Raw genomic sequence first — 25,815 nt, 5'->3', positions numbered from 1 at the left:
CAGTGCCATAATGTATCCTGAGTGAAAGTCGGAGAGCTCTGTCTGTTTTCTCATCTTCCTTTCTGATGTGCTAGTCCTGGTGATTCATCTCGGCCATGTGTGCATGCATGCACAAGTGTGCAAGTGTGTGTGTGTGTGTGTGTGTGTGTGTATGTATATGTATATGTATGTGCTCACATGCTTATCTCTGTGTGTTTGAACAGTATGTGCATTTTCACACGTGCAAATACTGGTACACATGCTTGCATGTGTGTTTATTTGTGTGTGTATGTACATTTATTGATGTTTGCATATGTGTAGTCTATCCTGTTCACCTCTGAACTAAGCCTCTCTGTTGTTGTTATTTACAGTACTGTATATGTGTATGTGCATCTGTGTTTAGGCCCTCTCATGCAGCTCTGAGCTGAGTGTCTCTGTTTTTGTTATGTGTGTGTATGTGCATCTGTGTGTAGTCCCTCCTGTGCAGCTCTGAGCTGAGTGTCTCTGTTCTTGTTATGTGTGTGTATGTGCGTCTGTGTGTAGTCCCTCTCATGCAGCTCTGAGCTGAGTGTCTCTGTTCTTGTTATGTGTGTGTATGTGCGTCTGTGTGTAGTCCCTCCTGTGCAGCTCTGAGCTGAGCGTCTCTGTCGTTGCAGATGCCATGCTGCTGGTGGCCGAGCGGCTGGAGGGCCCCTTCAACATTGAGGCGGTCATGGAGCCAATCGATGTCAAAATCTCTGAGGCCATCATGAATATGCAGGACAACAGCATGCAGGTCTCAGCCAAGGTATTGTACCTACCACAGCCGCTCTGTTCTGTCTGTGGTTTAGGACACTTTGAAAGGTGACACAGGGCATGGGCATGTTGCTGTCATTAGGCTAAACACTTTGTACACATTTCCTGTTCTGTTCCCCTTCCTGCCTTTCAGGAAATCAATCACAGGAGCACAGCGGCTAGGTCCGGCTCTCTGACAGCCGAATGACCGTTTGGCCTTCCGTGTGCGGTAGAACAGCTGTCCGAGTTGTCCCTCTGCGGAATGTGTTGTTGCCAGGCAAATAAACATACATGGCCTTGCTTTCGCACTTTTGAGTGTGAATTGAGTGTTTGCTTTTTGGTCAGATAATCTCAGCCCAGAGCAACTCTGCTTAGTATGCACTTGTAAGTCGCTTTGGATTAAAAGCATCTGCCAAAAGACAAAAATGTAAATGTAAATGTGTGTTTCCTGTGTTTACAATCTTTATTTTATTTTGTTTTGGGGGGTGGGATTTCTGGCCTACAAAATGTCAGGAACGGTTGGAAGGAAAAACAGAAGAGGCCTCTGATTTTTATCATTGGCGTGAAAAATTCTTGGGGCCGACGTTGTCCATGGGGTTTAACTAAAGGTCAGGGTTAGATATGTGTTTCTAGAAACAGAGAGAATGTTAAACAGCTGTGTGTATGCTTACAACTGCAAGAGACATGTTAGAATCTTGTGAAAGGTATTTCCCAGTTTGTAATAACATGGGTTTAAATTTAATAACTGAAACCATGAAACAAACTCCTTAAAAAAATAGGAATAACTTTTCGGGAAATTTGCTTTTCTGGCTATCTTACCCAAAGTTAGACTATAAGATTCATACCCATTTCATCCCTGTATGCTTCCATCTGCAGCCCCTCATTGAGCTAGTAGCCCAGTTAGCATGCAGCCCGTAGATTGTAATATTGTAATATGTCCCGTGATGAAATGAGTCTGAATCTTATCATCTAACTATAGGTAATAAAAGTGAGTTTCCCAAAAAGGACTATTCCTTTGTCCCTGAGCATTTATTCCAGGTTGAATACCAGTGGACATACTTGCACTCCATTTAACAATGTTCTCAAATCCATTATGGTATTTTAAGCACTCTATCCTTAATATTATGATGATGTACTGTAGGTTTCTATAGTGACCTCTGTCATTTGTTGTGACAGTAGTGACTCTGCCCTCGCCTTTTGTGTGCATTTTAAACCTCACTCTGGTTAAAAGCACCTACACAGTGACTAAATATAAATGCAATAATATATTGTCTTAGAACCAAATATGTATTTCTTTATAAATTAGTTTATCCTTGCATATGAAAAACAATGCTCAGTTGACACAACTTGATTCCATTTGCATGTTCAATATCTAATTTCAAATGTACTGTTTCACCCACGCTGTTTTATTGTATAAAAAGAAAATTAAACAAAGCACCCACTCATAAGTCACTCTTGCCCATAACATAAAGTTTTCATTGCCAACGTGAAAAGTTTATTGATGTTGAATTTAATGTTACATTGCTTTGTAAGTTCCAAACCAAACCAAAGACCCCCATTGTGTTCCTTGAGGCTGCAGTTTCCTCATGTCTCAGTAATAGACGATCACTGTACTGGAAACAGTAGGGCTTGGAGAAATGTTCCTGAAACAGAAAGTTGTTGTGTTCACCTTTTACGGATCAATATTGCTATTCATCACTTGGAAAGTGAAATCTGAATAAGTGGTGCAAATTCTTCTCTTAATACACCCTGATTGAAGGGCGCTGGGTGTGCAGTAAAGATACTTAGAGACCCACAGCCCTGCCAGGAGCAAGCTTGGTGTGTGTTCCCACTCTCAGGCCACTGCGAGAGCCCATTGTTTTATACTGAGTGGGAGGGAGAGAAAAACGCTGAAGTGATGATGCCTGCAATGTATACAAACCCCTTAATGTGAACCTGGATTGATGGTTTTGTTCAGGGGAGCCAGGCTGTGAAAATTACCTTGTGCAGGTGCTGTGCAGAATTGCTGCTTTGTAATCATTGTGAGAGATGGGTGGGCTCTGCCGGAGAAGACAGGCTCTTGTCACGAATGCCATGCAAGATGGCCAGCCACTCCATCATCATCTGGGCCAAAGAAGCGGCAGCCAAACTTCGCCACGCCACCGGGGCCCTATCCACACAATCATGGACTGGCGGGGCTCACAAAACATTACGCTATTTCTTTAAATATATATATTTTTTGAAAGGTTTAGAACATTGTGTTTCAGCTTATACCTTTTCTGTATTCATGACGGTGAAGACAACAAAGAGGAAGCAGGGAAAACAGAAACCTCAATTCTGCAAGTTCAATAACCTTGAAATTAGAATGTTAGTAGTGTTCCACACGCCCACGGAGTTGTTAATGCCCGGCTTTTGTTTTCCTGTGTTTACTGTCAGAAATCGAGTGGTAGGGATTGAAATACACAAATAAAATGACTGACAGTGCCTGGCAGGTCATATTATGCTCCAAATCAGTGTTTCTACGGTAAAACATCCTCTGGCTGCACCCCAAACTGAAAAAAATGGAGTGCCAACAAAAATTAATTTTTCTAAAAGTCTGTATTTCTTTTTGAACCAATGGCGGAGAGAATATTTATATTGGAGTGAGAATGCAATGTATTAGGCCCACTGCAGTCATCTGCAGGCCAATGATAAATAAACTTTTTTTTTTTTTTTTTTTTTTTACCATTTTTTCCTATTCAGTAATTCCATGTGATTGATCCCTCCTGCTCAGTCCACATGAGCTATAGTGGGGCTGGCATATTGTGCTGTATTGCATTTCTCAATGTAATAAACTTTTAGAAATCAGTTACTGCAAGTCAGCATGACTACAGGAGGGTGTGTGGGGTAAAACAATATGCAGGCTTTGAGGTCAGTTGAGTGTCACAAACTATGTTACCATACTATGTGCCACTTCACCCCCTCCTTGTGAATAATTTTTTCTGCTTGCACGCTGTCAATGTTTCTTTTGAAAGTTGATTGAGGAATTTCAATTACACCATTGTGGTGCTCCACAATAGATAAATGTTGGGTGTAGAAATGTATTTCTGAGCCCTTTTATTAAATGTTGGGTGGTGAATGAAGCTCTGTCTCATCACTTTCACAGTGATGATTGCTGCACTCAGTGAATCATCCTAAAGTAGAATTTAAAATATCTAAATATCCTCCATCTTTGCTAATGGCAAAGATACTTAATGAGACAGAAAAAAAAATGTGAAATTCAGTTTTGTTTTGTTTAGCAAAACAAAATAGCAAAGCAAGACCCTCAACTGAACGTGGAACTGAAAAGTAACTGAAATATAATTAATATTTTTCTCCTTTAAACAGTTTCAGATAATCAGCATATATCTAATAAATGTTCAATTTGGCCCATAATACAGCTTTGTATTTGTGTTGGTAGTTTGTCACATTTAAATGGAGGTCAATATGTCAAGTGTGTTGAGACAGTGAAAACTGCTCTGGGTGTTGAGGCCATAAAATCTCCCCTTACCATATTTGAAGGCAGCTGGATGTGAAGAGGTTCCAGGTATTCCACAATTTAGGCTCCTGCATTGAGAACAATAACAATAATTATAATGGCGACAATATGTTAATCAGTCCAGTTCAAATGGATGGGGTTTTCACACCACAAAAATAACCAGGCCAGTAAAATGGACACAGACAATGATTAAAGACTCAATTGGCATCACCTTCTGAGCTGTTCCCCTGCCTCACACCCCACCCATTCACATTGATCTAATGGTACAATGCATCTAAGCAGACCATTGAAATAAATAATACAATGCAAATAAAAATACCAATAATTTATCAACATGTATATTCTATTGGGTGTTTTTCATTATTAATACTAGTTTTGTTATACAGGCTTTTTTGGATTCAGCTAAAGGTTGAAACGTTGACATCCTGTTGTCTTGAGCAAAATGGAATCCATGAACATAAATGTACAGTTTTGACCTCTGAAGGATTAGCTGTCTAAGTTAGTTATTCTCAATGTTCTGTGTAGACTGGGTGTTAAAGGAAAAATCCTCATTTGATTAACTGCATTATATGCTTATTTTCATTGTGGTCCCAAAATCTTCCTATTTGCTATTGTTATACAGAAGCCATCAAGTGGTTCATCAGCATCTCATACATATAATGGATAAAGACACTGCAATAACATAATGGAGCCTGAAGAAATGTAAAGGCAAATGGCTGTGTACATCATCTTTCAAATACAATTGAAAAGATAACTGTATTGACTAGGAAAGGAACCTAGTTCCTTGTAGTGCCATTCAAAGGTATGGTAAGGATTGAGTGAAGTGTGTTATATTTGCTATAAACTTAAGGGATTTGGATTTGGAGTCAAAATATGATTATAAAGTGACAAAAGTACAAATATCACATTTCATGTCAAGGTATCTAGCACCTTTGAAGATTATTTTAAATAGAACCAAACAAAGTTAAATCTGCACCTCCATTCCAGTAGGCTCTTTGGAAGGGTTTCATGACGAAAGCCCTTACTGAGAGCAATCAACAAAGTCAAGCGTCTGGAGTTTGTGAAATGTCATTGGAACTATGACTGGAACAGGCTGCTATGGTCAGATGAGACCAAAATAGATTTTTTTGGCCATGTATGGCATGTTTGGCATCAAAAAAGGGATACATACAAGGAAAAGCACCTCATACCTACCGTCAAATATGGTGGTGGATCATTGGGGCTATTTTGCTGCCAGTGGTCCAGGGGCTCTTGTTAAGATCAATGGAATAATGAATTCCACCAAGTACCAGGACATTTTAGCCAAACACCTGGTTGCCTCTGCCAGGAAGCTGAGACCTGGCGATCTCTCACTTCAAAATCAACACAGAAATGGTTCTGTGAAAACAAAATCTATGTTTTGCACTGGCCATCTCAGTCTCCGGACCTATTGAAAACATGTGGTCTGAATTGAAGGGGGCAGTCCATAAGCGCAAACCTAAGGATATGAAGGATCTTGAAAGGTTCTGCATGGAGGAATGGTCCAAGATCCCTCCAAATGTGTTCTCCAACCTTATTTATAGAAGTAGGCTCAGTGCCGTTATCCTTGCCAGGGGAGGCTGCACCAAGTACTAAAAACAGGGGTGCCAGTAATTGTGAAACCTGTTTCTTTTTGTTTTTTTTGGAAATACATTTTTTAAATGTGTAATTTTGGTCGATTCCTTTGAATCATTAATAAAGTAAAATATTTACCGCATGTTGGAAAATTACAATATATCTGAGTAATGAGACATTATTTGTTTTCTACAGTCTTTTTTACTAATTTTCATCAAGGGTGCCAATAATTCTGGACCTAACTGTATATGAAGTCTAGAACCCAATGACATCACCAATGGCTTGGTATCTGCTTTGGAAATGCCTTCCTTGATGCTGTCTCTTTGGCAAGCGAAATGGATGCTCAATTGTATTTAAATCAGGTGACTGACTTCGGCAGTCCAAAAGCTTCCACTTTCTCCCATTGATCAACATTTTTGTTGTGTAGGCAGTATGTTTTGGGTCACTGGAAGTATGCAAGAACCACTCATACGAACAGAAAATTGCCAAGCACCAGGTTCTCCTCAATCACTTACAAGCGATTTAAGAGAACTTGGTGTTTGGCAATTTTCTCCTATTTAGAATTTAGATTGCAGATCAAATATGAAACAAGGTTCAGCAACTATATTGCTTATTTCTCACCTCAAATGTTTTCAGAAACTTATTTTTGGGGACTGTTTAGGGGGAATAAGAGAAGGTTTATCAACAGTTCGCCATTTTGTTTTGTTTTACCAAAACCACTGAAAGAAGTCTACCCAGTCAAGTTCAGACTGTGTTCAATGGCAGTAGTTCCCTTGTTCTGGATGATCCCATTGGGCCATCTACAGTACTGCCCATTAATTGGACCAGTGCCATTTTTATGAATGAGTATTCTGGACCTTTGTCTTATATTGCATTTTTGGGGTATCAAATATGGTCATTCACAATTCTCATGTATGCACGGTCATTATAGTATAGGTGAGATTCTGTGGTTATTGTTTTCTGGAGTTAAGAGCGTTTGTTGAATCTGACATGGCACACTCCAAAAAAATCATAGAGATTTACGATAAGAATACAAAACTGGTCTTGCATGAGGCCCATTGTCTTGCTGCAGGATGAAGAGCCGGCCAATGACGTTGGCAAACTCTTTTTGTACATAGCTAGACAAAATTTCACTGTACACTACTGAATTCATCCAACTGTTGCCATCCTCCATTAAATTGTCAGTAAAGACAAGTGAATCTGTTCCAGAAGCAGCCGTACAGTACATGCCTGACACTACCTCCTTCATTTTCACAGATTAGGGGGCTATTTTGGGTGGACTGTTCATTCCTTTCTCCACACTTTCTGGTTTCCATCACTTTGATAAAGTTTGGACAGATGCGACCAAAAATGTTTTTTTGTTCACACCTGTCTGCTATACTTTGTTCCATAACTCTTCTGGCTCATCTCTGTATTTTTTTCTTTTCTTTTTATTGAGTAATACTATTTTTTTATGAAAAATGTAGGTGTCAAAATTTGCACCCTTAAAGATTATTTTAAATACAAACAAAGTTAAATCTGCAGTAAAATTCTACTTATTTAAGTTAATCTTAGTCTTAAGGAACTGTATTGTGGCCTTCCATCACTTCCTGTTTCCCTAGGGTATAAAAATGAGGTAAAATCTAATCTGGACTTTCGATTTATCCTGCTGATGAGAGGTTTGCATCTTGCAGTGTGGACTCTACAATTCTTCTCTTGAAGTCTTCTGTGTACGATGGCTTGGGGTATTTTCATACCTGCTCTCTTGAGACTGCTTCTGATGTTGCTGACCATTGTGGGGTTTTCTTCACAGTTCTTTGGATTTGTCTCTTATCAAGCGCAATCTTTATCCATGGCTGAACTTTATTTTGTTTATCGTGGAGTCCACCAGTGTTTTCTTTCTTCTTTTCAAGACTTCCCAAACTGCTCTACTTGATATAACCAGTTTCTGTGCTATCCTTCCTAATGAACTCCTCTGTCCTCCTCGAATTGCCTTAGGTATATAGTGGAAAAAAATAAGTACAGTTGACTGTTACTATAGTTCTTTTTCAGGGAACTGATTGATTGTGAGATCTTCCCAAATACATTGTCATTTGTCCGACTTTAAGGAGCATTTACTTATAAAGCAGGGCTTTACACATGTCACACTCTGGGTGTTTGTATTATCATCTGCAGATGGGGAAAACAGCTTTTTTCATTTTTGGGTGAATTCTTTAAGCTCCAGCTCTTGTGTTATGATGACTGGACAGTTTGTCTGCCCTGTTGCAGTTGAGCAGTGATGACAGATTGGGCAGTTAATTCTAGGGCTCTCCCTCCCATTCTGCAGGCAGCTGTGTTGGACACATTTTTCTCTCTCTCTCTCTGTAATGGCAGGTTTTCCAAGGGTGCGGTCAGCCAAAACCCTCAGGAATGGGCCGGTCCGCCCGTGGAATTTCGGATGTGTTCAACGCCCGCTTCAGACCTTACAGCCCAGAGGAGCGCCCCACCACTGCAGCTGGCACCAGCCTGGACAGACTGGTAAGGGAATGCCCACAGACACACACACACATGTGCATGCACACAAACACAAGCACGCAGATACGTACCCACAAAAACACGCATGCATACACATACACACACATCCCAGAAACACCGTTCCACCCTTTTGTTTTGTTCAATACTTTGTCAAGAAATTGGGCAGGCTTTTATGAGAAAAAAGAAAGAATTGCTTAATTTCATTCCATGTTTATTACAATCAAGCAGAGATCTTGACCCTGGAGAACCGCAAGACATGCTGGTTTTCAATGTTACTCTGCACTTCGTTTCTCGGATCTGAACTAGTTGCTGATTTAATAGTGGACCTTGTGCACCTCTAAGATCAGAGTTGGGGGCCATTACACTGGAGTGAACAGTCAAAACAATCTCAATTTATTTCAGCAAGGATAGCCAGCCCCTTCCCTTAGTTACTTCACGTCTTTCGGTCAAACCTGCTGACCATCTTCACTGACACGTAGGAGGCGCAGACTTTCTGGGCCTGGGTCGATGGTGTGTCCCAGTCCTCCTGCTGCTCTGTTCTGCCTGCACAGCGAGACAGCTGGATCAAACAGCCCAGCAAACAAATCAGCTAGGATAACATTTTTTTACTTTCTTTCCTTAGTTTTTCTCTTTTTTGAACCCTTGAACACAAAGAGGCTTGCAGCCGCCTTTGCTTTGATTTGTAAATGAAAAACAAAAGGCACTCTGTGGGGAACACAACCATTCATCCTTTTAGTTCATGAGGGGGGGGATCTCTGGCTTTCCCCACTCGTATGTATTGCAGCAATGCTGAGTGTCATTATATGTGACAGTATTAATCACTCTTATCCAAGAAATTCAGGCAAGACTTTTGCTGAGTAACCCTAACAAAGACAAACTGTATACTGTTTTTGCAGTATGCATGCATGATATCTGCATAGCTCTGTTGAAATAGAGAAAATTTACATGTTTTCTCTTATCACCTCAGCTGGGTCACCATAGATAACCCTGACAATTTTTGTTTGTTTGTTTTTGGACAGTGTGTACTTCAAAAGCCCCAACTGATATTATAGGTTATCACTGAAAATGTAATGGACTTCATACAGAGTTTCCTTCTTATTTATGTATCATGTTGTTTTTTCAGAATCGAGTGAAGGTTTTTTTTATGTTGGATCGCTACCTTTTTTTATTAAACCCCTCTCTTCTCTGTTTTTTTATGCTGCTTCCCAGAGGACTGTCTGGAGGACAATGCAACACAGCGTAAGCCTTGCTGCTCCCGCTCCTAATCCTCCTGTGCCATTTGTCTTGTGCATCCCCTGCCGTCCCTGTGCCCTCACCCTGTGTCTCTGCGGCGCTTTATTGCCTGGCGTAGTCGGCAGCTGGCCCCGCCGCCGTTTCGGTGAGGCTTAGCTTGCCAGGCGCTTTCCCTCCAGAGGCTGCGCTGTGAGGCGGCGGTAAAGGTCGAATTACGGGAGATAAGGCCACCAGGAAGGAGATGTAAACCCGCCCCACCCCAACCCCCCCCCAACCCATCCACCCACCAGATTTTGTGCCGTGCTATGTTTGAGGAAAAGATTTTCTTTGTTCCGTATTTATTTTTTCCTACTTTTATTCCTCTCTCTGAACCTTCCAGTGCTTCTCGGTGTTTTGTTACGGGGAAGGACGTGACATGCATGAAGGGGGACAGAATAGCGGGTGGGTGGGAGCTGGTGTTAAAGTGCAGCTGAGCTGCATAGGAAAGTGCTGCTGGAGTGGATAGAGCACGGATTGAGCTCTGCCCTAACAGGTCAAAATCTAGATAGAACATTTTCTCATGCATGGCAACACAGAGTATGGCATACATGCCCTAAAACAGTTTTGTACACAGTCTGTTAATTGTTCTGATTTGCAGACCCCCTTAAAAGCAACTGTGCCTTTCAGTTTTTATTTTTCTATTTTTCAGGCTGGGGAACTGATACGTAGTGGATTCACACGATTGAAAATGATGTAGCATGAGGGAATCAATCCACTGGTCACACGAGCCATTTGTATATTGATCGAGAATGTTCTCTCATGGGCACACAGTGTTGTTCATGAGGTTGGCTGTTATGCCCAATTTAAATTAAGCTAATGCTGAAGTGATTAGCATTCGCAATGAGGTGGAATGTTAACAATAAGAGGAAAGAGCTTCATTAAAAGGCTTTAAAACATTCAAACAAACTTAATGACCAGCAACTACAAATCTTGGAGTCATAACAAAAGAAAAGATGTGGATACAAATAACACGTAAGATGAAGTGTCAGCGGGGGAAAAAACGTACAAATTAAGGAGGAGGCTGACATGAAAAGGAAAGTGAAGGATAAACAACTCTGCCTTCATGCCCCTGACAGGGGTGCAGGTGAAGGACATGAAGCTACAGGACATCTGTCTCAGTTACAGCGCTGCGGGAGACTGTGCAGTTAGATATACAACCCTGTGCTCACTTTTCCAGGGCTGGCATTGCATGGCTTCTTCTATTGGCTATTATATTGAAACATACTACAAATTCCTAAACCGTTTTAATATCAATCGGTTTTTTTTTTTTACCTCCCCCGAATGAGCTGTTGCATATAAAAATATCCAGTGCGTCCTACTCTTCAAGGCATTGCAATTATGGAATGTGATGTTGATTGCATTTTAGCATTGTATGGTTCTTTACCCTCTACAGTTGTCCAGCAGCAAGGTGCTGTTAAATACTGTTGTTTTTTTCCCAAACACAGGCTGAGCAGTCATTTGAATCAGTTCATCCAAATTTATCTCAATTTGTATATTTTAATGCAACTGCATTGGATTGGTACTGGATTATACTGTAGACTAGTTGATGTCTAGGTAGTGGTCAAGCCACTGGTACCTGCTTTGCCACCAAATTCTGTGTTAATTCCCGTTCACACCAGGCCGCAGGTTCTGTGGCACCCCAGCTGACCTTCCACATCAAGGGAAGGACAAGACAGAGGGACACCTGATTGGTTAAGCTTAGTCTACTCTGCCTATATTTCTCTTTCATCTTTAAAGCCGCTGTTTAAAAGACAAATGTTTTAACAGCCAGCCACACTTCATATCACTGAGAATAGCCTAATTCTCACCTTCCCATGAATCTTTGCAACTTCCTAATTAAAATAGCAATAATTCTCCGTGAAATAACCACTGCTGGTAAGCAACAGGGGAAAGGCTCCTGCCTTTTGGGTTGCTGCAACTTAATTACCTTGCCCTAGACATTTGTATTAATTTAACGAATATTTCATCCCGTCAGAATGTTATTTATACAGCAGTCACTGGGCACCTATAGTTCCCTTTCATTTTTTTCCTTTTTTAACTTGGAGTGATTTATTTCATGAGGCAACGAGCAGAGCCAGCAGTGTGCAGTGCTGTAGTACCGGCTGTCTGAGCTTCCCTCAGGAGCTCAGGAGACTCTGACCGTATTACCATCCAGGAGCACCAGTGGCCTGCATGGTTACAGCTAATGGAGTCAAGTCTCCTCAAGGGCTGCATTAGTTAACCAAGGGACTATCCAAAAAAAACAAAACACGTTCGTTGAAGATGAGTCACAAAAAGTTTGAGGTGATAATGTATGAGCTTTTCAGCTGTGCGTTCCTTTGGAGAACATCTTAGCAGAGAGGTCTCAGCCACAAGCGAGATGTTGGATGTCAAGAACGTTTATATTCAGTGACTGCACTTTTTATAGTTCAAACTTGTTTTGTGGAAGAAAGTCATAGAATCTCAAAGACTCTATATCTTGGACTTTTTTTCGAACAAAAGAAAACTGCCACTCAGATTGTATCTTGAAAAACATATTTTTGATTCCCAGGTTCTTTGAAGACAATGCATGTCTTCTCACATTTCTACTATAGTTTCAATGTAATGTATGTCACAGCTATGATGATAATGAATACATGGGATTCACATCAGAATGAAGGAAAAGGAAAGACATTTTAATTTATTTCAGGTTGTACTTTATGTAACATGGCCCACTATGTCATTTGGCAGTAATTATCCTAGTCAAGAAGTGAAAGGCTTATTTCATTGCTTATTTCAATTAATTCTTCTTTGGCTACTTGTAGTGTGCAATATTAGGTTTTCCACATGAGAAAACATTCACTTGTTTTATTACTTGCTATATATGGTATATACGTTTGTAGCTATTTTTTCTGTAGATTTCTGTTCTGGATATCCTTTGCCATATTTCATTTTATGGATTACACACACAAGACTAGGCTTCTACTGCAGGGCTCTAATTTTACAGCACCATACATTTCACATGCTGCGTTCCCAATAGCCGGTACCAAATGTATTGCTTCCTGACTTACAGAATATTATATTCCTCTGGAACTTATAAGAAGCAGTTTTATTGAAAGAACAATGAAATGCAAGAGTAGTATGTGGAGGTTGTTGTGTAAATGAGGTTATTATTTGGCATAGATGAAAGTGAGTTTTGCTATCTCTTTTGAAGGATGTCCCCGCGTTTTTGCTCTGTTACAGATGGAAGCGCTTGGTTAAAAGCGACCGTATGGTGTGACATGGACGTGTACTCTGTGAATGCTGATTTCACACCAGCGCTCCCGTTTTCAGCGTACTTGCCAAAATAGATTTTCGCCAAGGTCATTTCCCCTGCAGAATATTTATTTCAATCACAAGTGCTAGACGTCTAACACAATTCTGTGTCAGAAAAAGAAATGGGCCCACTGGACCGCACAGACCGGACAATTCACGGCTGCAGTAATGTATTCCGTCGCTGGCTAACTATCTATTAAATTAACACATACATTAACATATAATGTATGTGTTAAATCTTATTTGCTTTTGTTGCGCTTGTAGATGTAAATGAGGAAACTGCAGGATAGATTTTTGTTTATTACTTAGTCGCTTCACATAGAAAGTACGTGGCGTACATGTTGCCAGTGGCCTTGCATTCCTCAGGGACTACTTTCCTGTTCCTTTCCTGCACATTGCATGGCTACCTTCTGAAGCACCTTTTCTATTCATAATGTGTCATTTTTAACACATCTCCTTTGAGAGTGTATAATTATAACATTTGCTTTCCCATTTTAACTTTACTTTTTAATCTCAAGACATGGGTGTGGGCAAAAGACACATTGTGTTAATTTAACTTGTGTAACAGAATACATTTTGATATCTTATGCTGCTCTACCAAGATGTAAGCATGAAAAAACATAATTTGCTAAACATTTGCAACAAAATGACCAATGAGGTGCTACCCACTGAGTCGTGAAAACTCATTTTCATTTGCTAGGCCTTCTTACTTCCTGTGCCATTATGGCATAAGGTGACTTTATGGAGGTACGATGCCGGATTATAAATCTGGTTTGATTGCATTTCATACACCTTAAGTGAGTTAGATTGAATCTACCCCTTTGGCCTTTCTGAAACAGACACATTTGGGCAGAGGTCTTTGCCTTCAGGGCTTTAGGGCTTCAGGTTTTTTTGGGTCACCCGTCAAATGGCAGCTCTGATTCGCCACTGTCCCTCAGCGGTACTGTGAGGGTGTTGGCAACGGCTCTAGAGGGTTTGTTTTCCTTCTCTAATCCCCTTTATGAAACTGTACTCACCTTCGACAGTCAGCTTCTGTAGTATTTGATCCACCTGCCTGTTTCTCAGTTCCCTGCTCGTCTTGCATAGTAAAGATGTGCAATCTATTTGCACTCCTTCTCCTTGGTGCCTTTGCTTAATTTGCCTTTCATGTAAGATGATGATGTTATGTTACCTCTAGCTCTTCACCTTTCTCTTCTGTTCCAACACAATCTGCTTAATTTATTTTCAGTGTGCGTGATGCGCGGGGTTTTAATAATTGGAGTGACAAGTGGCACATTCGATAAAGCAGGTTGCTCACCCCTAATTCACAAGTGGGCCAGGGGGTGTGAGGTGTTGTCTTCTTAGGGAGCACATCTGCTTCTTTTAGACAGAAAAACTATGCTATGTGGTAACCATAGATGCTCTTTGAAGGAGTGTGTGCATCTGTACATATGTGCAAGTGTGCGCCTGTTTGCAAAAATTCAAACATGATTGCTTGATTTTTATCAAAATACTGTTTTTTATCAAACTCATCAGTTGAACATAGTTGTGTGTGATGTCTGTGTTTCCACAGGTGAAATGCCTTCCTTTGTCTGTGGAAGAAGTCATTTTCTCTGAATGTATAACTTTGAAGCAGAGTAGACGCAAAATGTGTGTTCCCCCTTCACTGTGAAGCGAGACTAATCTTCCCTTCTGAGATTCTCAGGCTTAGTTAATATCATGTTCTGCACTGAGCCAGTTCTGCTGTCTCCTACCTTCATCTCTCTGAAATCTGCTACTCAAACCCATACATGTGCAATTACCTTGGATTCAAATGTGTATGTGGCTGTGTGGTCATTTTTAATGCTGCTAAATTCCAGTTCGAAGCGGTTTAGGTGCAATTAAGTAGAATGTGATTGTAATGCTTTCTAGGTCATCAAGTTTGAGAAGACCGATATGGGAATATTTGGGAATAGAATAAAAGTCTCATGGTATGCAGTTATTAATTTCCAGCCACTCCACTGAGTGTGCTACCCAGCCCTGACTTATTAATATGTGTGGGAATGAGGGAGCCGGACCCTACGGTTTCCTCACAGGCATGGCATCTCACATAGTGCAGTGGCAACCACATATTCCATGCGGCTCCTGGTGCAGAAACCGGACGGTGAATCTTATTTCATAATAAAGTACGTAAAGCTAAGGGTGTGGCCCATTCATTGAGTGAACATGGGAAATGAAGAGGATAGGCGGGGCCAGGTGATGAATCCTAGGAAGTGATTTATCAACCAAAGAAAACCTCACCAGATTTCTTTAGTCATAAGTTTCACTATGTGTAGGAGTTTGTGAAACGATGGTTATTTAGGACCAGACATTTTGGGAAAATAGTTAAAATTAAAAATAAAATAATTACGTATTGCTGCTTTTCATACAAAACATAATGATTGTTAAATCCGTTTCAAAATACTGTCAGGGAAGTTTTATTTTGCCTTAAAGTCTATTGTTATTGCTATTCCCCGTTCACTTCAATGGGAGCTCCAATGCACTGACTTACAGGGATTCACAAGCTTTGGTTAACTGAAGACATGCTTGCCTGTCTGGTTAAATATGCATATGGGCCCATTGCACTTTTTCTTCACTTCATGGGAGCTCCAATGTTTTGCAGTGACTTATGGGAGCTTTGGTATATAGCTTCAGTATATTTCTCATTCTGAAACCTACTGTACAGCATTTTTTAAACGTGAAATAAATGCAAATATTTTTGCATGTGTCTCCCTCCTGTTCCTGTTACAAATTTGGGAATATTCCCTGTAAACAGACTTGAGCCCCGGGCAGCCAGGCCATGTATCCACTCATCTGCCTGCAATCTAGCACTTCACTGCCTTCAATAAGGGCAGCCTCCAATTAATGAAGGCATTAGTCCGTCTACAATAGTCATTCTTCTATGAATTTAGATACAGACTCGCCTCTGAAATTTATTATTCTAAGTGTTTGGTAAATTTCAGATGAAATTCTTCACAGGGATGAGCTTGTGTCCCTCTGGAAAGCCGGGAGAGAACTGGGAGCTCAGTGTAAGAGGGACCCGTCTGTGATAATCTCCTGTGTACGAGATGAGCTCCGGAGAACAGACACGGCAGCTGCATGGATCTCAGGCGCTGGAGCGTGTAACAGTTGTGTTGGATAATCAGTGTGCTTAATCATCATTATTTGTAGTCTAGAGGTTAATAATGCATTCGTATGAACATGTGGTATTGATTGTTTTGCTGTTTTATTTTTCTCTGTTATTAATTTACGTTATAAGGAAGCCACAGACCAGAAGTAGGGTTAATGACCTCGGGTTATCCAGCTCCAGGTACAGTTCTGTTTCATTTGTGCCAATTTATCATTGTCAAGCCTCCATTTAGTTTTCATTATTGGCAATTTATGGGGTGGAGGCAGCTCTTTTACCCATTTAACCCTACCAAATCCATTCGGAAGTGCTGGAAGAGAGACACAGTACCAGTAGAAGGAAGGCCTTGAGTCAATTTACCCATGTCTCAGACCATTAAAAAAAATCCAGTGGTTGTAAGCACCTTGTGTACATGAGATGAGGTTTTAAACCCCTGTAACATTGTGTCTGTTGTTTCAAGTTGCATGCTAATGGATGTCAGTATTCTGATATGGAGTCCTGCTGCAGTGCTTTGACCACTCTCCCCCGCCCCCCACCTCCAGCCCCCTGCTCTCAGGCTACAGCTGCAGAGAAACTGACGGGTCTGAGTAAAACAAATGCACAATTTAAACTCACTGTCTCATTCCCATGCTCAGCAGTGAGGTTGTCATCATACAGGGGTAGGCGGGGTTGGTCCCTCCCCCCCGAGCCTCCATCTTTCCCATCCTATCAGAGAATGAACATCACAGTGAGCCCTGCCAATAGATTATGATCCTGCACAGATTCTCCACAGCCAAATGCATATAGAGCAAGAATATGTTAATGCTAATAACTTGCGTGTGCACTTTATAAACTGTCAGTTCAACAAACATATCAGCTTCAGGGGTTACTCATTTTTTATAACAGCCTCTCAGCATGTCAAGCGTATGCAGACATTATGAATAAACATTTTTGTGGTACATTCTTTGACAGTAAGCCTAGTATTGTCTTATTTTCTGATATGCAAAGATTGCTGGGAAATACGCCTATATATGTGGTTGTCCAATGTCAAGCATCTAGCATCTATAGTATGTAGAACGATGTAGCTGATTGCTTTGGCGGCAGAATTAAGGTCAGTTTGCTCCTGTGTAGCTGCGGGCAAATAGGAATCTTGGGACAAAGAATTAGAAATCAGAAAATGAAAATATCAATGAAACATTGAAAAAATGTTTGGCAACTCAACTGTGACAAAATGTCTGACAGGAACACAGTGAATCTTGCATGTGGAGTTAGTGATATCTCTGGTCAGGGTACGCAAAGTATTGTAGAACTGCCCCTGTCTGAAGCTGGCCTTGCTTAGAATGACCATATCCTTATCATTGCAAACAGTACGACTGCAGTGGTATGAATGTATTGTATTTTTAAAGGATCCTTTTAACATCGCTATTGCTTAAAAGCTTTGGAACTACGTGTAGCTGTCAGTTGTGTAAGTGTCAGAGACCCTGTCATTTGGATCCATTACTTTCAAAAGGCCACCGATTTCAGAGAGAAAAGCCTCATCCATGAGCATAAAGCCTCTAATGGGTCAATTATCCCTGAAACAATGCAATGTTGAAGGAAGCAAAAGAGGCCACTGATGAGTTGTAATGGAATAATTAGTCATGCAACAGATATTTTTTTATATAATGAGGCTACTAATTCACATACACAACTCAATTAGAAGAAGCTTTCCTTTTGGTTATTATCTAAATATTTCACTAACTTCAACTGGAGAATAAAAGGCAGTGCGCTGAGAGAGCCTGATCTACTCAGAGGATGGCAATCTGTAGGAAAAGAAGACTGGGGATTCGTGATGAATTTCGAACAGGGTAATAATAGCATTTTTACCAAAGAAACCTGCAGGGTTTTTCTGTTGTTAGGATGCCTTTCGCTCACTTCTTTTAGTTTATTCTCAGTAGAGCACACCCGGCAGCTGTCCCCAATCCCCTCGTGTGCAGGCAGTTTAATTTCTGTACCATTTTTTACAATCATCTCCATGAATTCGATTGGCTTGATGAATTCATTGGGCAGAAGCTCATTTGGAGCTCATGGTGTTGGCTGGACTGTGAGCCGTTATCATTGTGTTCACCCTGGGAGAGACAGCGCAGTTGTGCTCACCCTTGGATAGACAGTGCAGTTGCGCTAATGACCTGAGATGGCACAGTTGCGCTTGCCCTTGGAGAGACAGCGCAGTTGTGCTCCCCCTTGGAGAGACCGTGCAGTTGCACTAGCCCATCTCTCCCGTGCTCACCATGTGCAAAAACTCATTGAGTCTCCCCACGCAGGTTGTCATTTAGGGGATGGGAGTGGGGCAGCACGTCCTGCGCAAAGCAAATGCATCCATTGATCCTTGTCAACAGAGTCAGTGACGCACTTTTATCCCCTGCCTTTGTACCATGACTTTCTCTCTCTGTTCCCCTTTAAATTCTCACCAGGGGAGCCCAGCATCCACATTGGCATTCTTTTTCTTCCCCCTACTAGCCTCTCTTCTTCAAATTTCATTTTTTAGAACGAAAAACAACCCTCTGCAGTGAACTTACTTCGTTTTTTGTATTAGCTCTGACCACTCTCAAAGTTGAACTTCTTGGGTTGTAGGTGGGCAAGACCCACTGATTGATGGAATCGATTGTGCTTATAGCATTGTGAGACATTGGCTTGAGCAGCATAGACCTTGTCTTATCCAGTTCTGAGGGAGTTTCTCATCAGTCTGGTCAATACTGAGACCCCCGGTTTTATCTGCAGGGTGCAGTTAGGGTGTCTCTTCACCTGGTTTGTTGACGTCGGCCCGGTTTGGATGATTTGTTTTTGATGAAATGGTCAATGAAAAAAGGCCTATCCTTGGCAACGGCATTGATACACCACTCTAGTCGTAATTCAGTCTCACTCTAGCACAGTCTATACTCAATGTCGCATGAAATTGCAGGTACATTGACTTCCGCCTGATTCAGTCCGCTCTTATCCTGAACTTTTGCTTACAAATAAACGCTGCCATTACTTTTTTCATCAATGAAAAATGTAACACTTGCATTCAGTTATAAGCTACAATTAACGACGACTTATTGAAAAAGGCCTTCATTACATTCATGATCACATTCAAGATACTGCTGCAATTTCAAGCTTCGGTTTTGTTCTGATGACAAATGATAGGCTTCTATAAAGTCAATGTGACATTGGTGTTTTGTTGATTACAATAATATGGTAATAATTATAAGAAGGACCGCAGACTTTAGTCACTGGGTCTGTGCCCCAGGCTTTTTTAATCTTGTCGACCTTGCCTTTCTTCTTGTGTTTCATGCTCACCGAAACAGATTGACTCATTCCATTGTCAAAAATCTAACTGAAGTGCACTCCGTATGTATTTATTAAGAGTGGCCCTGCCCTCACTGAACTATCAATTGAAATGCAACATAATGGCCATGGAGCTGGATATCTATCCAGAAGACAAAAGGTTTGAAGTGCATCTGGAATGTTCCAACATCCCATTTGAATTGAATTGTATTTGTTGTTTACACAAATGTGTTGCACATTAAAAGCGGATCCAAGTAAGAAACATTTGGCACGAACAGGCCAAATGATGTTACAAAGTGCATTTCATGCTAGTGCCTAGGACTGTTCGAGTGAATTTCACAAAAAAAAATATTCATAACTTGAATGTCCAAAAATGTAGTTTCTTTTATCAAAATCGCATTCCAACATTCAGTCCAGTTGAATTCCAACAAACAGCCGCATATTTTAATTTTGCCCTTTCAAACTTCTCTTCCCTTTGGAACATGTCCCTCACCCCTCTCACTTTATCTCATTACCTTGATAAATTTCTTCCTCTCCAGTACTTACTCTGTTACAAATGAGCCAACCAGCACTAAATCCGCAGCATCATGGCCAAAAACTCTGAACCATCCATCAATGAAGAGATTCTCTCCTGAATCTGTAAGAAGTAATGTGTTGAAGCTGTTCGGTGTAGCCCATGGGAAGATTCAGCAGTGGCTTGTAGAATTAACTTCGAGCTGAGATATCACAGGAGAAATTGGGATCTGAGAGCCCTCTTGCTAACATTTTCCAGTGATATAAAGAGGCAAATAAGGAGGCACCTGTGTCTTTTCTCTCCCCTCACCCATTCACTCGTCCACCGAGCGCCAAGAGGCCGTCGTGCATAGCAATCTTGGTAACCGTGCTTACTGGTTGATGCCATTGGCATTTATTGTTATTATCTGTCAATGTTATGCTATTTAATGTATATTTAATAAATAGGTATATACACTCGGTGAGCACTTTATTAGGTAGTCCTGTACACCAGCTTATTAATGCAAATATTTAATCAGCCTATCATGTGGCAGCAAAAAAATGCATAAAAGTATGCAGACATGGTCAAGAGGTTCTGTTGTTTTTCAGACCAAATGTAATAATGGCGAAGAAATGTGATCTAAGTGACCGTGAAATGATTATTGGTGGCAGTGGTCTAGAGTTTGCAGAGAATGGTGCGAAAAACAAAAAACATCCAGTGAGCAACAGTTCTGCTAGCAAAAACACATTGTTAATGAGGGAGGTCAGAGAAAAATGGCAAGACTGGTCAAAGCTGACAGGAAGTTGATGCAAATAACCACATATTACAACAGTGGTATGTAGAAGAGCATCTCTGAACACGCAACGCATCAAGTGGATAGGCAATAAGTCTAAACAATAAGTCTAATAAATGCCTGATAAAGTGCTCTGAGTGTATATCAAGGAAAAAGGAAAATTTTATACAATTTATTGAAAAAAGGGCATTTCTGTGCTAGCTGACCGCCCTAGTCACCACTGCGGGGAACCATCTACCCTTAACCTAGCTGAAAAGCACATATCTTCCAAGTGGAAGTGGTTTTGCTGCCCTGGTCATGTAGGGTGAGCACTGGGGTATGAATGTTGCCTACCACTGATCTTAATGCAAGAGGCAGGAAATAGCTAACGTGAGACCAGGAGTGGAGCCGTGTAATCATTTCACTCTCTCTTCGGGCGGACTTCATTGTCTGACAAACTGTCTTGTGGAGAAACCTTTTTTTAACAGCGTTGGTAAAAATGGAGTGGGTCAGCAGCCCTCATCTTCATTTACTCAGGCCCCGGGTTAGACATATATTATGTGTCTGTCCTGTTTCTGATAGCTCTTCTAGTTGAAATGAGATGTCTATTATTCCACTTATGCGTGTGTTCATTACATTTTATTATGCCTGGACTGTGTGTATTAAAATCTATATTTATACCGCAAATGAAGATATTTCCTACGCCTGAATAGGGTCAGCTGGGTTTATTAGAAGGCCTACAGAATGTGCAGGCTTGCTCACAAAGCTGGCCCTGGCCTAATGGAAATCAGGGCTTTTCTGTGCCGCGTTCAGTCTAAAATATCCGGCACTCTCAGACAGAATTCCAGAGAACAGAGGCGCTGCCACGAATGATGTCTGACAGCTTAGGAGGAGGGTGTTCCAAAATCGCGCTCTTGACCTAGATCATATCGCAGTCTGGAGATTCTGTTCAGGTTTAGCTTTTTCCTCAACACAAATGTACATTCAACTTCGTATGAGTGTTGCCATTGGTGATTTTAAAGTTATTTTAAGCAATTATGATTTATGGAAATGGGAATGGGAAAAGTACTTTGTCTTTAATCTAGGTTTGGATTGCAGTGGCTTTTTTAACTGATACTGTGTTGTATGATAGAGTACTATTCGGATAAATGTTTCTGTTCGTATGAAAGGAGTAAAATTAATTAATTAATCCTTTTATATAACTGTCCAGCATCCTCCAAAAAAAGCCTGATCCTCTAACTCTTCACTTCTGTCAATACATTAAGCAGGTGCCCCCATCAGATTCTGGGCCCTGTGCTTTCCCAGGTGACCAACAGACCAACAGTGATGGGCTGAGGACATGATTGGCCCATTACCCTGAACGTGATTAACTCTATAATCAACCTTCTCACCCCTCTCCGAAAAAAGACCTGTGGGGAACCTTTGACTCTGTAGCCTCATGTGAATCACAGCTGATCCGTTTCATCGATATTCTGTCTGTTAACTGCGGCGGGAGCCCACTGCGTGATAAATGAAACCCCTCGGTGCTAAACTGCGTCTCCCCCGTGCACCATCACCAGGGGGACGAGCCGCGGGGACAGGGGCCCCTAAGAGACTGCTCGGTATACTGAATTAGAATTAGGGGTCAACTCAGGACTGGTGCCTTTTCGGTCATTAAAAAAAGAGTCTGGCAAGAACAAATGAAATAAATAAGCCTCAATAATGCAATGAAGCCGAGAAAGTGTGGGATTGAATGCGGCCTGTTGTATGCGGTTGTATGCGGTTTGTAAATCTGGAAAGCATTCATTGTTTTTTCTTGAACTTTGCCACTGTCTCTCTGTGTTTTTGATTCTGTGGTTCCAGAAATACTATTTCCCTGGAGGAAATGAGTGCTTATTTACATGTCCCTGTAAGATTTATAGGAAATACTGTGTAAATTAGATTTGTTAAGGAAATATTGTAACTTAAATCACAGATATGTATTTTTTTCTCAAGAGAACAGATGGTTATAGTAATTACAATTTCTTCATGCTTGGTGAACTCCTAGCTTTACTTCAATCATTTTGATATGGGAACATCTCTTTTTTTTCCCCATGAAAAAGTCATTGTAACCTATGCCATTGTATGGATGCACAGTAATCACTTGCAATAATAACAACTCTGAGATTAATGTGAACCTGAATCCGCTCTTAATTGAATTTTCCTGGAAAAGGAGGGGATCTCCTCCGCCCCTGGGCAACGGTTAAAATAACTTTGTGGGTGAGGATGAGAATGACCTGGGTTTCCTGTTGACAGGATGTGTTATACAGCAGCATATTTAATCATACAATTATGCAGTCCATTAAATAGCCCTGTTATCACAGGTTTTACCTTCAGGTCACCTGCAGCAGGGTGAGAAAAGCATTGAGTACCTTTGTGATATGTCCGAAGGAACTGCAAATGGGACTGAGTGCTCCTGTTATCAACACGTTAAAGGTATCAGTTTTCACAGCAGAAGACGATGCTTAAGAAAGCACAACTTTTGAGCGTGGTGGGAGGTATTTTTCTGGTTCTGACTATTTATTTCTTAGCAAGTTGCGCATGTGGCAGAATGCGTCTAGTAGTGAAACGCAGAGTTCCAGCGGGCCGCATTAGCTCACACTTTGAGGTGTCTTTACAGCTCTCTGGTGACACGTTTGGCACAGCTTGCAGGCTGTAAGCGAACACCGTCAATAAAGACAAACAGGCGAGCAGGGCAGTTAAGATGAGGTCCCGAGTGGCCCTCCCCTGGTCACTGAAGCGACCGCGCCGGCTCGCTCCGCGACAAGAGGAGGTTCTGAGACCGGCTCCTGTCTGCTCCCCTCGCCCCTGCCGGGTCACCCCGCTGTCAGGAGGCTGCCGGCGACAGAAAGGGCAGCGAACATTTTCACCGCCATCTAATGAAAGCAGCGAGAGGCGTACGCTCAAGAGAGGTATACACGAGAGCTGAACTGTGGGATTACAAAGCTCCCTGGGAAAAGATTTTCTCTCTCAGTAGGACTTGGATAAACAAAAATAGAGATAAAGTCTTTAAAGTACAGTGGTGGTGTGACAGCCCATCACCCTGGGATCCATGGGCTTTCTTGTGCTGTGGACCTTGATTTAACATCTTTGGATAGATTTTATGTCTTTGGACCTATATGCTGAAATGTATGGACACATGCGGTAGTTTCACATGAGCTGAATTTGGAAGTTTTTCCTCATTCAACAGGAGCAGGTTTTAACGGAAACTGGGTGATTTAACTGCAGTATTTCTGATATGTTATACTCACCTGATGAGTTTGCCAAAGTGATGTTTACTCTATCGTTGATGCAAGCTGGAACTCAAATAATTATTTTCATTTAAATTGCAGGATATACAAATAGTATTTTGTAATTTAAACCAAACAGTGTCCTTGTGTCTTTTGAAATCTCCTTTCTGTATTTGGCTCAGGTCTGAAAAGTGAATGTGGCCAAGCAGCATTTCTGCGGAAGAGTTTAATGGCAGGCGTGCTCTGTGTGCGTGCCTGTGTACGTGTTCATTCCTAAGACAGGCAGAAGGATGTAAAAATGGAAAAGGAGAGGGGAAAGGAGGAGACACTGGGGTTTGGCCTGAGATTGCTCCTGGGTCAGGAGCCATGGCGGCGGTTGGGTCAGGGCGGGGTTTAAACTGGAGGTTTGTTTTGGTTCCGCCCACAGCAGGAAACCAGAGGGTGGCATTACCACTGGCGGTTAAATAACAGCAGACATGCTCATCCAGCCATCTCAAGGACCAACTGTCAGCAAACCGCCGTGTACAGCCACTATACTTGCAGTAAATGGGCAGGGCTCTCCTTGCAGTAAATGGGCAGTTATGTACTTTCGGTAAAGGGGTATGGCTGTGCTAGTATGTGGGGCTCTACTTGCAGTAAATGGGCAGTTCTATATTTGTGGTAAAGGGGCCGGACTGGACTCCTGTGATACATCTCTCCTTTATGGCCATGATGCTACAATTAAAAATATTTCTTACAGATTTTTTACATTTTTAAGACCAGAAGTCTGCTAATAAAGTGCGAACAGGATGGCATGTGACAGAGCCTCTGGGGGGCTTACACCAGAGATTTAAAGAAACCTGACGTTAGCTCTCAGTGAATTTCACAGGCACGAAAACACACTGCCATCACACTCCCCATGCCCATTAAAGTTTTGTGAAAACATGGTGGTTGGTTTTTGAGTTCAGCGGAGTAGAATGGATCTAATGACAGAGTGGATGAGAGAGTGCACTCCTGCTGCTGACTGATACTGACAGTTTGGTTTGCCTGATGAATGGGGTCACAAGATCCCCCTTCCCCTTTCGAGAGCGGAAGAATCGCACTCCTATGACTTTCTTAATATTTGGCAACTCCTTGATTTCTTTTCTTTTTTTCTTTTTTTTTTTTACAGTTTTTAACCTTTTGAAGACTTGGTTTCTTTTTTTTTCTGAATCAGTGCAACTGTGGTTGTACAAAGAAAAATGTGAAAAATGAAGTGCTAAATACATTCGGAATTTATAGTCCAATCGGTACCATATGTACCCTAATCGAATTAAAAGTACTCTTATCTGGGTTCCCCTGTGTAGAGCAGACAGAGGCAGGTTGTCCAGAGCACAGTCTGGCATGGCAATAAAGTTCTAAGAAAAGCCCAGGCTTGAGCTCTCTGTGAAACAGATGAGCCGTCTGAGGCACTCGGTAAACAGGCCTGCGTTTCCTGTTTTGGGGGAGGAGGTGGAGAGTGAAGCTCTTGGTATTGGTAATAAAATCAGCGGTTAGGATATTTAGCCACCATGACACCACTGATGTTTCAGCGTAAAGGAAGCTGTTATGAAGTCGCTTGGGAGCAGAATCCAAAGCCATGCGTGTCAATGTTCCCCTGCTCTGTGCTGGCTGAACCTATGGAAATCTGGGCTTTGTGCTCCATGGAGTTCGGCTTTGCATAGGGAGTGTGTGTGAGACGCGAGTGAAGCTGTTCCTTCAGTTGGATGAGGTTAGGAACAAGCTACATATGCTGCTTATACCCCTTCATACTAGGCATTCGTTTTATTTTTTTATTTCGTTTTTCTAAAATAACATATAACATAATATAACATAACACATAACATAACATATAACTAACATATAACATATAACATGTAACATAACACATAACATAACGTAACGTAACGTAACGTAACGGCAAGAACAGGCCATTGAGCCCAGCAGTGCTCAACTTTCCTTCCCCCTAAATGTACCTACTGCCTAATTTGCCTTAAAGCTAAATAGAATTTAACA

The 25,815-nt window shown here is 41.4% G+C and overlaps 1 protein-coding gene across 3 annotated transcripts in view; it reads left to right on the top strand.

The window, feature by feature from the left end:
- Positions 1 to 25,815, top strand: part of LOC133117064 (glypican-6-like) — a 235,340-nt gene that overhangs the window by 190,116 nt on the left and 19,409 nt on the right. For 2 of the 3 annotated variants that reach the window (XM_061227158.1, XM_061227161.1), the window contains exons 5-7: positions 636 to 766; positions 8,195 to 8,338; positions 9,545 to 9,574. In XM_061227158.1, the coding sequence (XP_061083142.1) occupies positions 636 to 766; positions 8,195 to 8,338; positions 9,545 to 9,574 (305 nt within the window). The remainder of the gene's footprint in view (positions 1 to 635; positions 767 to 8,194; positions 8,339 to 9,544; positions 9,575 to 25,815) is intronic. The other variant, XM_061227159.1, reaches the window with a different exon arrangement.

Source organism: Conger conger, chromosome 17 (assembly GCF_963514075.1).
Source record: "Conger conger chromosome 17, fConCon1.1, whole genome shotgun sequence".
NCBI lineage: Eukaryota > Metazoa > Chordata > Actinopteri > Anguilliformes > Congridae > Conger > Conger conger.
The sequence above is the reverse complement of the archived record's forward strand: the minus strand, read 5'-3'. Positions and strand labels throughout refer to the sequence as shown.